Here is a 15,223-nt window from a genome sequence, read left to right on the forward strand (position 1 = left end):
GAAACAATTGTGCTGTGTTACAAATGGCTCAGATAAGAAATTAGAACATCCTGATTTTTTTTTCTAAACAAGCAAGAAGCAGCTAACTGAAAAGGAACCAAATCAAATGCTATAATTTGAATTTACTTTTACCTTTACAATATGATTCCAGATGCCATCTTAATTTCTCACACAGCTGATGAATACTCTTTATACTAAAACCCTGATGATTGTGATGTGAATAAATATGTAAACTGTAAATGTGTAAACTGGATTAGGGCCCAGAATTTTTATTTGGGATGAAAGCAAAACTATCAGCAATTGCCATAATCACCCTGTTAAACTGTTAACAAAATTCTTAGCTGAATATCCATAGTTGAATACAATAATGCAGACATGAGTACTGTGAGTGATACTCTGCTCCTCCACATGCTGCACTTTTGAAGTCTTCATGGATGGTTGCATTTTATTCAGCTCCTTAATTGGCCAGACATGCAACATTTTACATTCAATCTGTGCTGCAAAATACATGAACATTTTGAATTAGGTATAATGACATAATAGGTAATAATTACTGTTAAACTACCATTCTGTCCCTGTTAAGTTAATTTAAGATTAATCCCCAAGATAATTATATTAAATTCTGTATTTATATTATGATTTGTCAATTTTTAACATAATTCCATATGTATGTAGCAGACTTTAACTTTAATAATGATACAATTGAGGTAGCAACAAATTATCTTGGATCAGAAAATCAGGAAGTAGAATTCCAATTCGAGGAGATATGAGAATTAGTGAGACAAAAAAAAATTGGCAAGGTCATCAACAGCAGATTTTCTGTTGTAGTATAAATCAGAGGATTGTTTAGCGATGATATTACAGTTATTGTCGGGGGTCTTCAATCTTCAAGTAGACTGACAATTTAGCAAAAGTAGATTAGAGAATTTAGAAGAATTCATTGAATACATTCTGGGCAGTGATCCAGAGGACGACATATGGAATCAACGTTGGAACAATTATTTCAGAGTTAATTACTGATTTCAGTATAAGAAATATGCTATGAAAAGATATCACACATTATAGGATTTCACATTGAGTTGATTGGGATAGACTTAAATTAGAAACTAAAAACAAATTAGATCAAGTAAAGATAATTGGATATTTATGCTGTACAGTTGTTCAATGTTTTTGTTGATGAGTAATTAAGATGTAATTTAGCAGGAATGAACAGGGTGGGCCTTGGTTTATTATTATCATCTGCACTGAGATACGGTGAAAAGCTTTTGTTTTTCGCTGTTATATAGATCCTATTCTCTTTAATCAGATAATACGATACGTGAATACAATCAAGCCAAACACAAACACAATAGGTTGAGTAAAGAGAAAAATACCAGAGTGCAGAATATAGTTTTCAGCATTGAGGCGTTAGTTCCGGAGAAAAAGTCCAATGTCTGCAATGAGATATATTGGAGGATTGGAACTACATCATAGTTCATGAGAGTACCACAAAAGTATGATTACAGAGGGAAAGAAGCTGTTTGTGAATTGGTGGTTTGTGCTTTCAAGCATTTGTATCTTCTGCATGACAGGAGCAGGTAAATGTTGTCCATTTTCCCAAGGCAGTATAAAGTCTAGATGGAGACAATGGTTGGAAGCCTGGTCTGAGTGATGGACACAATTCACAATACTCATCCACAATTATCTGCAATTTCCTGTGGTCTTAGACAGAGCTGTTCCAAAATCAAGTTATGATGAAACCTGATAAAATGCTTTCTACGGTGCATCTGTAGAAGTTGGCAAGAATTATTGGAGACATGCTGAATCTCCTTGGTCCGCTGAGGAAGTAGAGACGTTGCTGTGCTTTGTGGCCGCAGCTTCAGTGTAGTTGGTCCAGAACAGATTGTTGGTAATATTTATGCTGCGGACCTTGAAGCTCCAAACCATTTCCACTTCAGCACCATTGATTGGAGCATGTACTCCACCATTCTTCCTGAAGTCAATAACTAGCTCATTTGTCTTGCTAACATTGAGAGAGAGGTTGTTGACCTGACACCGTGTTACTCGGCTCTCTTTCACTTTGCTGTACTCCATCCCATCACTGCTAGAATTCCAACCCACTGCAAACTGCAAATGGTGGAGATGGTGTCATCTGAAACTTGTAGATGGTGGGAGAGCAAAATTTGCCTGCACAGCCATGAGTCTATAGGGATAGAAGGTGCTGAAATCACATCCTTGCTGGGCACCAGTGTTAAGAATTGTTGTGGAGGATGTATTGTCGCTATTCTCACTGATGTAGTCTATTGGTCAGAAAGTTGAGGATCCAGTGGCAGAGGGGGGTGCTGATTTCTTGGTGCATCAACTCTAATGACATGTTAGCTGATGTTTGATGGAGCTAGGGGGCAATGTTATAAACATACAAGAATATACTTGAATTCATACCCGAGTGTGAATTAATTGGATCACTAAAATATTTCCTGCACTGTATCCAGGAAATGTTACAGGTGTTCGGCTGCTGACCATCTGGGATACTTCCAGCCATGCCTTTTGATCAACAGTATGTTTCTTCCTCTTTAATTTAGATTTTGGAAAAACAGTGCTGAAACAGACCTTTCCGGCCGCTGAGTCCGTGCCAACAAGCGATCACTCCATACACTGACACTATTCTACATATTAGGAACAATTTACAATTTTACCAAAGCCAACTAACCGACAAACATGTATGTCTTTGGAGTGTGGGAGGAAACCAGAGCACCCAGAGAAAACCCACGTGGTCACAGGGAGAATGGACAGCATCTGTAGTCAGGATCGAACCTGGGTCTCTGGCACTGTAAGGCACCAGCTCTACCATTACACCACTGTGCAGCCCTCTTGTTGCTGGTAAATAGCATTCTCCCTCTGGTCCCAGGCCCACATCAGGTAGGGAATCAGTAAAGCTGAATGTGACTTTCGATGGTCCCTATTCCATTTTGAGAACATTTCTCCTGTGTTTACAGCTCCCAAGTTCCTGCTGAAACAACATTTAACTTGCACTTTAAACATTCGAATTGAAAACGTCATATGAGTTCTCACAATGTCTGCTGCCACACCTAAGCATACCCAAGTACGCTGGGGTAGGAGTGGGCCACTTGGCATTAAAACATTGTACGATTCACTGTGGGCATGGGTAATTTACTCTAGGCCTCAACCCCTCTTTGTCTGTTCTATACACCCAAACCTCTTACCTTTATCCAATTGGTTTAAACCCTAGTTATGTGATTCACCTGGCTGCAGTTCAAGTGAAGCCCATTACAATGGAAAAGCTCTTTTTTACCCCTCAATACTTGGGCTAGTGATTCATGGAGATGAAGGAAGTTCAGCAGGTCTCCAATGACTCACTAACTTTTACAAATGCGTTGTAGAATGCATGCCATTGTGTTGCACCACAACTTGGTTTGGGAACAGCTCTGCCCTAGACTGCAAGACGTTGCAGAGAAATTACAGTCCTAGTTCATCACACAGACCAGACACCCCACCATCAACTCCATTTACATTTCACGTTGCCATACCTAATCAAATTATTTTTTTACCCGCTTTCATCCAAGGATTAGTTCTTTCTCCTGTCGGGCAGAAGATACAAATATTTGAAAGTGTGTATCACCAGACTCGGGAACAGCTGCTTTCCCTCTTTTATCAGATTACTAAACGATCCTCTCATAAACTAAGATGTAGCCCTGAACTCCCAACCTACCTCAAGGACACTGGACCTCTCTCTGGAACTGGAACTCTGGTATCTTTCTCTTTTGCACTGCCTGTTGTACTTGGTCATGGCTTGATTGTAGTATGATCTGATTTATTGGTACATGTGACTATAATAAACCTATACAAGTACCAATACCAAGAATTAGAAGAATTAATCCTTAAGCCATGCATTTACTTCCCGAATATCATTTGCTCTCTAATAATTTTTGAATGTGGCAAATTATAACTTGGAGAATTTTATCCTTTTAGTTCTGTCTTTGCCCAAAACTGCTCATTGTCCCTCAGCAAAACCCATCTTTTTTTACTTATGGTGGCTAATTCCTATTTGTACCACAATAACTAGGTCATCCTCCTCATACTACATACTACATATTCATCTCCAGTCCAGAAGAGATGTCCTTAACCTTGGTACTGGGTGAGCAACATAGTTAGGAACAGTTGGCTTTGCTACAGAAAACAGAGTTTGCTTCCCTAACGTTGGGTCTCCTACGCTGCTACATTTTTTCTTGGCACCATCACCTGAATGGCCATCATGCCAAGGACAATTTCCACATCCTATAATCCCCACCCTCTTTCAAACTAGGGAACAAAAATCATGTTATGCAATTGATCCCATACCCATATGCACAAGATAATAACAGAGTGTCTGTAAAGAAGCCACAGACAAACTGCTCTACTTCTGTATTTTCCACATACTATCAGACACCAGCCCCCAACTCTTTTCTTTGACTCTTTAACAATTTACACAACTAAGATTGCAAACATTTCCAAATGTTATACAACTAAAATCAACTAACTCTGCAAGTGTAAACTACTATAAAGATGTAATCAGACACAATGTTGGAGGGCTTATCTTACCTTTGCCCCTGGATAGTCTTGGCCATGAACCCAACCAGGGGCAAATTTCTGAACTTGTGGTACGATTGTATCCTGGCAATATTAAGTAAATTGTAATCATTGGAGACAGACTAAAGGTTATTCCTTCTGATGGCATCATCCTTCCAGCACAACTCCTTTTATTATATCAAGCATCGAGCTAACTGATTCAACTACTTCTACCCACACATCGGAAGAAATCCCTGCACCAATTTCTCCATTGTGAGAAAATATTGATACCATCCCTATTTTTGTTTGATCATGTTTGCTATTATTATACAAGCAATCCACCAGAATCCAAAAGAAATGTGTGAAATTGTTATATTTATATGGGATGTGATAGTATTCTAGTTATGATACTGGATAATAATCCAGAGTTCTGGACTAATGGTTCAGAGACGGGTGTTAAAATCCCATTTGTAAGGTAAATCGTAAGCAATAGGATTGAGACCTGAGTATCCAGATCAACAATGAGAATCCAGACCAACGATGTCTGATTGACATGGCAGACATAGTGCTCAGCAAAAAATAGGAATCTATATAAAACTCTCGTTTGTTTGTTTGTTTGTTCCTGAACTACAGCCAAAACAGTACACAACAGCGCAACACCTTTAGGCCCACCTTCCTGTCGCCCCTTTGATGCTAATGGAAAAAGTTTCATTGAAATCAGTGTTATATTTTTTAAGTTATTCACATTTTAAAGTTTAAATCTATCTCCTAAGGAGGGAGAAGGGAGGGAGGGGGAGGAGGGAGGGGGAGGAGGGGGGAGGGAGGGGAAGGGGAGGGGAGGGGGGAGGGGGGGAGAGAGAGGAGGGAGGAGAGGTGCTGTGCCAATGCAGGAGAGCTCCCAGGCTCCAAAATTCCTGCCCTTCCAGTCCTGCCAGCTGGTAAGGTGTTGCTCTCACAGTTGTCTTGCCAAATCTATATAAAATGTGCAATGTTGCTTCTCATCTAATCTTAACCAATGCTATAGAGTGTAATAAATTATTAAAATTTACCTGACTTTGCATTGTATGAATAGACCCCTGAATGCAGTTCCGGTAAAATATCCTGCAGGAAGGTTGATAAAAATAGTATGTTAGTGGGCGATAGGTTTGGCTTTGACGAAATTGTTTGAGTAAAATGTACTAATTTTAGCAGAAAATAACATGATTGGCTAGATCATTTGCTCACTTGCTAAATACTATAATTTAATGGAAATATTTACAATTTTGTAATTAAAATTTTGAATTCTTACATAAACCTATCAAATTCAAAAGGTTAGTGCAGTTTCCATGCTTTTTCTCACGGATTGGATGAGCTTCATTAATGTAATGAAGGAGTACGAAGACTTGCAGGAGATTCACCATCTTGAGTGTCTCTTGCCCTTTGCCAGGCTGCCCTCATCAAGCGGTTGCTCGTTCTTGATTGGGCTTGCTTATTTTGCTGACCTGGCACGACCATTCACATGTCAAATTGACCCGGTGACAGTTCTCCCTCTTCATGCAAAGGTTGTGTTTCCATAATGCTGCAGACTGGGATTTTCAGACGTACAACGCGGTACTTGGCAGGTGACCAAGATGCAATATCAAGGAAATAAAGCACAAACAACCAAGAGAGTGCTCAATTTTTGGTCCTTCATCAACTAGAACTCACCGAAGAAAAGGATTTATGCAGTATACGCGTAGGCATACATCTGACAAATACAAGTACTGATATCGCAAATCTAGTCATTTTGAATTTACCAATCAAAATGTGATTACCAAAATCGGGATTGACAATTCGTCACTTGTTACTCGAGGCTAACTGTAAGACGACACCGTACTTCAGTTAATGTAACCATCTTGTAATAACCTTCAGCTATCAGGAACGTTTCTGGCCATTGATTTCGCAGTAGAACTGCGAGGCTCATTTTATTTACTGATCACGCGACTGTTTTGCAAACAAACTTGCATTTTTGTTTATCTCCCTGAACTCCACAAGCAGCGAGAAAGATATGCCAAAGACGTTTTTTTTTCCTGAATGTATTTAAAAACTATCGTCTGGCAATAGACACTGCCAATTCCGATCCATGACACCCAAGTTCTGAGACTAATATTCAAGGATTTCCCCATGACGTTGAGAAGGGGAGAATTGAGTTTCAGTATGAACCTGTGCATCCAACACGAGACCATATTCCCAATAGCAAAAACAAAACTGCTGGTGGAACATATTCCAGGCAGCATATGTGCAGGGACAGAGACCACATTTCGGATCGGGGTCTTTATTCACGCTGATGGAGCACAGGGGAGATCATCAGTCCTCTGAAGAAGAGTCCCAACCTGAAACATAATTTGTCCATTTCCTTCCACAGATGCTGCCTGGCCCGCTGAGTTACTCCAACATGTTGTTTCTTTGCTCAATATCCCTGCTTCTGTCATCTCTTGTACCTCCACTATGTGCCCAATAACTCAGTCGAGCAGTTTCTGAACGGAAAAAAAATCAACACTGTAGTAATATTGGCAAAAACATCTTTAATTCACAGTATTTAAAAAAACGTTTTTAACTTGCTTCTTTATCCGTGGGCACTTTTACAACAGGATGCACAACTTCTAACGTAAGACGCAGGGTAGCGTGATGAAATAAAACTTTGTTTTCCAAACATTGTTTTCAATATCTCGAATTGAAATATCAAAATATACACTGAAAAAGCCGTACACCTGAAGTGGAAAGTCAGGGAGCAGAGAGGGCGAAATTAAAATATTTAAACGGGGTTAAAAAAATAGGAAAAATCAGCAAATATGTCATGATTTTTATTTTGTAACTATGGCTAAAGCTGTTTAAATAAATACACCAGATTATTTTAACATAATACGTTGAAACAATCGAGGCATGTACCAGGATATGATCCTTAATTATGTCTTTGTTTTATCTTGCAATAGTGTCGACCTACAACAGTATCTTCACTTTCACCGCGAGCATGTAAATATGTCCTATACGCATTGTAACTCACCTTCCCACATTCGTATCGCTTTCATTTATACTTTGCGATAATTAATTTATCATGCAATTTTTGGTGCTAAAAGTTTCGCTTTCGCCTATATTTGCTGCGAAATTCCGATTTTGCTTCCTTATATACATGATTTAAATAATAGAATTTTGTATTAAGCAAGAGCTTGTATTTTGATTCAATTGCGATAAGGACGTTTGGCCTCAAACGTTGTCATACGTTTATATTGTATATTACGTATATAGTTTTTCGCAATTCATTTATTTAACTGGTTGGATAGTATATGTGCATATACATATACTTGAATAGCATATTAACCTATCTTCGGCAAGCATTTCCATCATGTGTTTAGAGGGTTGCGCATATAAGCGATACGCTCCTACTTTAGTAAATATAAACCTTTCAATATTTTCGTTTAAATACGTAAAATTGATGTAATATTTTAAAACATTTTAACTTTCGATAAAGGTGTAATTGAGTGAAATCACTTAATTAAAATACCCATGTTTTAAAAATACATTGCCAGGTATTGTGAGGTGTTGGTGTGGAAAAGATTTGCATTTATTACCCGTGGTTTCTTGAGATTGCCGTTCATCATTGAGCTTGCACGACAGAATTTTACCAATTAAAACAATATTAATCAAATGCAAAATAAAGTAATTCGACAGTTACTAAATTACCAAAAGTCAATCAAAATAAATTTATTCCATAGTAAATCCTTTTCAAAGACAACCTCTACTAACTTATTCAGAACTTTTATCAATCATTTTATTGCATGGATGTCCCGCTACATATGGGCTTGTAGAGGAAGCAAGGTGTCATTAAATTTTAATGCTTTAAGTTATCTGTCACAGTAATGAAATAAATTAATTCAGGTAATGGTACTCCATTCACAACATTAAAAATACATACCCTTTACACTCACAAGTATTTATTGGAACAAAAGAGCGGTTTAATCTTTTATAACTTATGAAGCCAATACTTGATACAATTCAAGGCCATGAAAGCAATGCAATATTTACATTGAGTAAATAGAAAGCTTATAATTTAATTTTCATTAAACAAAAATAAGTACATTAAATAATGTTTAACAACTACATTTCTCTGCGTTCACTCATGATATCAGGCAGTAAGCAATACTTCAATGGCCGTCCAATGAATATTAAAGCTACATAAATGAAACAAACACAGTGTTCGGCATTTTAAACAATGTAGAAACGTGATCATTTATGAAAATATGAAAACCACAATTGTTCTGAAGAGACCAACCTTCAACAGCTGAAGGAAGGCAGAGGACATTTGCATAATCTGCCTATTGCAACCATCATAAATTATTCCCCGTTAGCTTGATTGTTTTAAATCAAAAGCTACACTAGCCATGTTAAACCTTGACGTTAATAGACATTATCTTATGATTAAAGACAACATCAACAGTTTACCTGATTCTATATTAATACTGATTTGCAACAAATAAAATTTAGCATGATGACATGGAAACATTAAAAAAAAGGCATGAATGCAACAACACCCTCTCTCCACAAGTATTTAAAAAATGGAATTTCAAATAATGAAAATCAGTGAACTCATGTCTGTGGTGGCCAACAATTAAAATAAATACGACCAGGTTGCTCTTGCTTATTTTGTTTTTCCTATAAATTTTGTTCCATCCATTGCATAGTCTCTGTCCTCTTGTATATCTGGGCTAGCTCATATGGAGTCTGTCCCTTTTCATTTTTAAATGTGAGGTTTGATTCCTTTGCCAAAAATGTAACCACGTCGGTGTGACCTTCTTGTGCAGCAAGATGGATGGGTAGATTGCCTTCAGAATTTTCAACATTAACATTAGCTCCAAAGTCCACCAAGGTTTTCAAAGTGTCCAGAAAGCCTTCCCTGGCCGCATCATGGGCTGGTGTGAATCCCCCGTGATCTTGTTGGTTTGGTTTAGCTCCTGCTTTTAACAATGATTTGGCTATTATAAAATGGCCCATCTGCATGACCTGGAAGATAGAAAGGTGAGCAATAGTTATTTTAAAAATGTGAGATTGTACCATAGAACAGAATTAATGGCGATGAGAATTCTCTGCAACAATAAAATCTTATACAGTGCAGGCATAAGTCTGTAAACTAACATAAAGTCAGTGACAATAATCTGTTTTTAATGTTATTATATCGTTTTCACTGTGCGAATAACTGAAAATCCTCCAAATTCGATTAGTCCAGCTTCAACACTTCAAACCAATTCTGATTTAAGAAAGTTCATGTTGACACTTCTTTACAAAATTTGTTAAATAATGAAATATTGAACAATGTTATGTCCATCTTTTTACTGAACATATTTCAAAAGAAAATATTCCCCAAGACCACAAAGATAAAGGAAAGTGATTTTTTCTAAACATATCAAATTTAATTATCTGCAATGAGATAAATTCTTTGACTTAATTACAATTCGAAAATGTTGTTATAGTTTTGATATTATGTCCGCATAGTTAAAACAGGACTTGAGGTTAACCAGTGTTTCAAGAAGAAAAACGGATACATATACACACCATTAGCTCTTAAGTTCACTACATTTAACGCAATAGGTTTTTGTATGTAGAAAGTGAACAGAAAAAGGTAAACAAATAACCATGATATTATTCAAAAGGCAAGTTGTTTTAAAATATGAGTGGACCACAACTTCTAGACTGTTGCAATGTAAAATGGAATTAGAAGAGGTTGGGACAATAAACATTTTCCAGTAATTCGTCCTATGTTATTTCAGAGACATTAATAAAATATCAAAATGCGATGAACCTTGCTAGTAATAGTTTAAATATGAACAATACAAAATATATTAATTATGACTCTAATCCAGGTACTTTACCGTAATTTTACAAGTGTTGACAAAATAATGTTAATGGCACAATTTTATTTTACAGGTTTAATTTTACAGTGATTGGTTTGAAATATTACAATTCTATTTAAAATGAAATGTCACACGGGTAATCGAGCGTCTTAAATTAAATGAAAAATATGGTTCATTATCATCATACAACTGAAGGTACAAACTTTATTGCTGTTGAATTTCATTTTTAGAAGGGGAAGATCTCATCACCTTGAAAGCTATTTGAAGATAGCTCAAAGTATTTTTCAACTATTTTTAATTGTAACATATTGGACTATCAAATTGATGATCAAAGCTACTTATAAGCATATTTTGTTTATAATGGAACTAACTCAATGTAAAACCAAGATATAAAATATATTTTAGATTCAAGCAAAATACTGTGGCTTATTGAAGGTTAATTAAATATTTTATGTAAAATAACATAAGTTGAATTTACTATGGATCTTAATATTGAAAATATAAACAATACTGATGCCTGAAGTGCTTGGAATTTCTGGGGAGAAATCCTTCAATCTTTTTTATTGTTGTAGATTACTTAACACATTGCCCCCATGATTTTCCCTAATCCTGAATAAATGAAATAAAACTGAAATTTGCACATGTCTGTTAGTTAATCATTAAACTTCAAATGCATTCATATATTCTCTGGGAAATACAAAATGTGTTACTGTATAGATTGAGAATGATCAGCCATGATCACATTGGATGGTGGTGCTGACTCAAATGGCCGAATGGCCTACTCCTGCACCTATTGTCTATTGTATAGATGTAGATGGAGATCTGGGAAGCGATTTTTTTGCATACCGTTCATTCTAACGCAAAAATAAACTGCCTTCACATTACTAAATATTTATCATGCTATAAAGTTGATGGCACTTTTCTACACGGTATCAGCGGCTAAAATGTAATCGCTAAAATGTACTTTATTGCAAAAATCTTTTTTTCGATGATATGAGAAAGGTTCAAAAAGCCCCGTATCTCAATCGCATCTACAGCGTATTTCTGCCTATGCTGCAGTTACAATACTTCAAAACAGATAAATCTACCATGATAACATGGGAAATATGGGTTAGTTGCAACTAACTGATGTCGTCTGCAAATAAATAAAGGTGCTGTTGGTGAGAGTCCAAAACTGCAAAACTCAAACATTTTCTATTCGATAATATGCGTTTAAGCGATACTGATAAAAAAGCAGAGTTTATTAGTCTGGTATATCCAACGTAATAAAAATCAATACTGTTGAATAATAGCTTGAATATATGCAAGTATCTTTCGAGACGATGTGATTGCTGGCATCATAAAATTAAAAATGCGACTTTATTACTTTCGAATTTCACATTTGAAATTGGGGAACTTTTAAAGTTTGACGACAATTCAATGATCAAATTGTATTGTCATCCCAGCAAAATGCGTTTTGTTTCCCCCCACCTTCCAAATATCTTGTAGCTATTTCAGCAATGCGTCATACATTGCTGTATTTACTGCCGTCTGGACCACACTGACACACAATTTAATGGACGTTGTTTAAAAAATATAATGCTTGGAATGCTTCTCATGAATGGAAGTGTAGAAGATAGGAACAGTATCACGAACCTGGAGAGCAGTTCTGCCAAACTTATTGATCGCGTCTGCTTGTACCCCGTTTTCCAGCAAACTATTAACTTCTTTCGAGTCTCCCTTGGCTGCGGCGCTTGTTAATCTGTCACCGACTGACCCATCAGTTGTTTCCATTCTTCACACTGCAAAAGGTCGAAATCCCAAAGGCTCCAACGCCAGCAGGTATGGTGAGACGAGGAATCCGGCCCCGCTCCGTGTATACTATTTACTAACCTTAGAGTAATTGATGTGCGATCTCTTGCAATGACGTTGCCCGATCCGCCCCCTTTTTCTCATCAATATAATACACGTGATGCCAGCACAAGGATAGGCAGCTATCTCAAAGTTAACATTTTCCAGTAATTCGTCCTATGTTATTTCAGAGACATTAACAAAATATCAAAATGCGATGAACCTTGCCAGTAGCCGTGCGGAAAATCTAGTATTTCACCTCCACAGTTGTGAAATATTTTGAAATAACATCAGCGCAGATACCGGTTGAATCAGTTACTGTAACCCCGGCACAAATACAATATTTGAATATTTCGCCGTTTTCCCGCCCATTTTGCAACCGCTGCTGCAGTGTGAGGAAAGGCTGCAAGCGGGCAGCGGGCAGCGGACACGGGCTTGTCCCCGGACCGTGGGCTTTGGGGAGCGAGCGACGGCTCCACCTCCGCTTTCTGTCAAATGAGATTCCACAAAAATGCCACAAAGCCGCCGCGTTCAGAAGATACCGAGTCCGCCAGCTTTGACATCTGCAGCCGCGGGCTGGGAAGGCAGCTCATTGCCATTCCGTGCTCGTATTTCAAATGCAGAACTCGCTTGCAGCCTCGGCGAAAAGTGCAGACGCTGACGGCGAGAGTCGCCCCGAGGTCCGGTGCCGCCGCGAACCGCCCTCCCGTCCAGCCTGATGATGAGAAAAACTGGCGGTTCCGTTACTGCTGATCTCCGATTACTGTTTTGCGGGGAAAAAAAAAACTTATTGACATCATCAAATTTTAAAAATGAGCGCTCCCCGGGCGCAGCGAGTGCCGCCCACACTGCGTCGCAACGGAAGCAGCAGCTGCGGTGTAAGGCTGGGAGCCGGCGGGAGGGCGGGAGCGCCGAGCAGAGCAGAGCCGAGCCGCGCTCCGCTCGCACCTTCATCTCCGCCAAGCAACCCGTTATATTTCTCACTGATGCAATGCCAGTAACGGACGCGGAGGAATTTAAAATTGTGCAATATAACTCGAATGAGCCAATCCACACTCCCACTCCATTTATTAATTTACTGATTTGCATTTTGAACGCACAGGTCAAACTAAAGGTTTCTGCTGCTCTCTCGGAGCTGTGGGGTGTTGAGGCTTTTCACTTCTGAGGCGGAGCGCTTACAGGGGTGCGGCTGGTTTGTACATCTCTAGTAAAAGTTGCCGTGTTTTGGGCTACCTGTTCAAGGCGCACCTTCTTTGACCCAGGTGCCATCTTTTGTTAGACATGGTCTGCTCGGACTGACAGGTTGTCTAAATGGACGTGATCCATGCACACGGCCACTATCCGCGGCCGCGGCTGAAGGGAACTTGGTTATTATTCAGTGTGGCATCCTGCAAATCGCGATGTACAAGTAGCAGGCACAGGCTGAAGTGAAGCCACAAGCATTTAACAAGAAAACAAAACTCTAAAAATAAATTGTGAGTGTTATATTTTAAACGTTAGATGAAACACGACGTGGCCAGTATCAGAGCGGGCCCAGGACATCGGCACCAAATCCCTGGAGATGTATTCGCTAATGTAGCTTAAGCAGATCAATAGTTGGTTATGTTATGTCAAATATTATAAGCTGCCACATCACATCAAGGAGATGTCATACTGCAGTTTCTCATTTTTTAAAAACTTGTCTTATCTTCAAGTATCTTCCTTAATATCCTGAAGGCAAAAGAAGGCATAGAGTGCTGGAGTAGCTCAGCGGGTCATCTCAGGAGAACATGGATAAGCGCTGCTCCAGCACTCTCTTCTTTGTAAACCAGAATCTGCAGTTCCTTGTTTCTACGTTATCCAGAAGACAATGTAGCTTCCCTTGGCATCCTACTATATTCAGCGATGCACCTCTGGGCCTTTGTTTAAGGTATGAATTTACTAGCACGTCATCAGTTGCAAGAAGCATCACAATTTAGCAAGGCATGGCCTTGAAAGTGTCAATGCATCACGGGTAGAAATACTAGCTGTTTTCTATTGAGTTAGATAGAGCTCTTATGTCTAGCGAAATCAAGGGATATGGGGAGAAGGCAGGAACGGGGTACTGATTGCGGATGATCAGCCATGATCACATTGAATGGCGGTGCTGGCTCGAATGGCCGACTGCACCTATTGTCTATGTATCTATGTATTGAAGAACACTATACTTTTAACCCAACAAAAAATCATCAATAAATGTAGATTGGAGAATACATCTCGACCCAATCTATCGTGTAACATTCAATTTCAGACTGGACACTGCAGAAAGCCTATATAATGTGCTATTTCACTGTACATGTTTCAAACGTGATTTCCATTTTTACAATTTTGCACAAGTGATTTTACAATTGCAACTTGTTCGGTTGACAGATTGTGCATGGAGCATAAGATTAATATGGATTTTCCTAGGGCTGTTATAATAAAATTTAGAACCAATTAAGAAACAACAAAGCATCAACCTTTGCAGCTGGATTACCAACAGGGTCAGTACACTGCTGGTTGTTGCTTTTTGGAAATAGTAACTGTTTGCTGTGTCATGGCATTAGTTTTGTCTATTTTACAAACTTGTTCATGTTTGCCATTGCAATGATTCTCTGTGAGTGTTTGTAGCTCATCTTGGACATTTGCAAAGTTACTGTTTCATTAAAAACAATACCAGTATTAATTTTGGTTATGGGAGTCCTCAAATTTAAATTCTTCTTCAATAAAATAACAAAATCTCAATATGTCAAAAGTAGGCCACTGGTCGGAATTAGGCTTACAGTATTCAGCTGTTTAAGGCACTTTTTGCACCATTTGTTCAGTTAAGTTAAAAAGTGGGTATGCTGTATAATTCTTAAACAGTGCATGCCTGCTAATTCTACTGGTGTTAATTTATAAGGGGCTGACAGGAACCCAAGTGGCTAGATTCAGCAGGATGAACATAACTTTAAAAAGCGAAGACTACTTAAAATACTCCATCTATG

The 15,223-nt window shown here is 38.3% G+C and overlaps 1 protein-coding gene and 1 long non-coding RNA gene across 2 annotated transcripts; both read right to left on the reverse strand.

Annotated features, from left to right (window-relative positions):
* Positions 1 to 297: 297 nt before the first annotated feature.
* LOC144598079 (uncharacterized) lies at positions 298 to 6,203 on the reverse strand. Its single transcript, XR_013547820.1, has 3 exons — positions 5,834 to 6,203; positions 5,595 to 5,646; positions 298 to 497 (listed from the first exon to the last, which is right to left on the reverse strand). It is a non-coding gene; the product is annotated as an uncharacterized LOC144598079 (long non-coding RNA).
* A 2,057-nt stretch (positions 6,204 to 8,260) lies between these two features.
* cdkn2c (cyclin-dependent kinase inhibitor 2C (p18, inhibits CDK4)) lies at positions 8,261 to 13,187 on the reverse strand. The gene is made up of 2 exons (XM_078407966.1): positions 12,045 to 13,187; positions 8,261 to 9,561 (listed from the first exon to the last, which is right to left on the reverse strand). Exons 1-2 carry the CDS (start codon positions 12,180 to 12,182, stop codon positions 9,214 to 9,216), a joined length of 486 nt encoding a protein of 161 aa, XP_078264092.1. The 5' UTR covers positions 12,183 to 13,187; the 3' UTR covers positions 8,261 to 9,213.
* Positions 13,188 to 15,223: the final 2,036 nt, after the last annotated feature.

Source organism: Rhinoraja longicauda, chromosome 11 (assembly GCF_053455715.1).
Source record: "Rhinoraja longicauda isolate Sanriku21f chromosome 11, sRhiLon1.1, whole genome shotgun sequence".
Classification (NCBI taxonomy): Eukaryota; Metazoa; Chordata; class Chondrichthyes; order Rajiformes; family Arhynchobatidae; genus Rhinoraja; species Rhinoraja longicauda.

What these genes read in the sequence shown, in the direction of transcription:
- cdkn2c (XM_078407966.1), bottom strand. Translation starts at nt 12,182, where the DNA reads ATGGAAACAACTGATGGGTCAGTCGGTGACAGATTAACAAGCGCCGCA. An exon ending in TTGGCAGAACTGCTCTCCAG is followed by an intron (nt 9,562 to 12,044) that starts GTTCGTGATACT and finishes TCTATCTTCCAG; the next exon opens with GTCATGCAGATGGGCCATTT.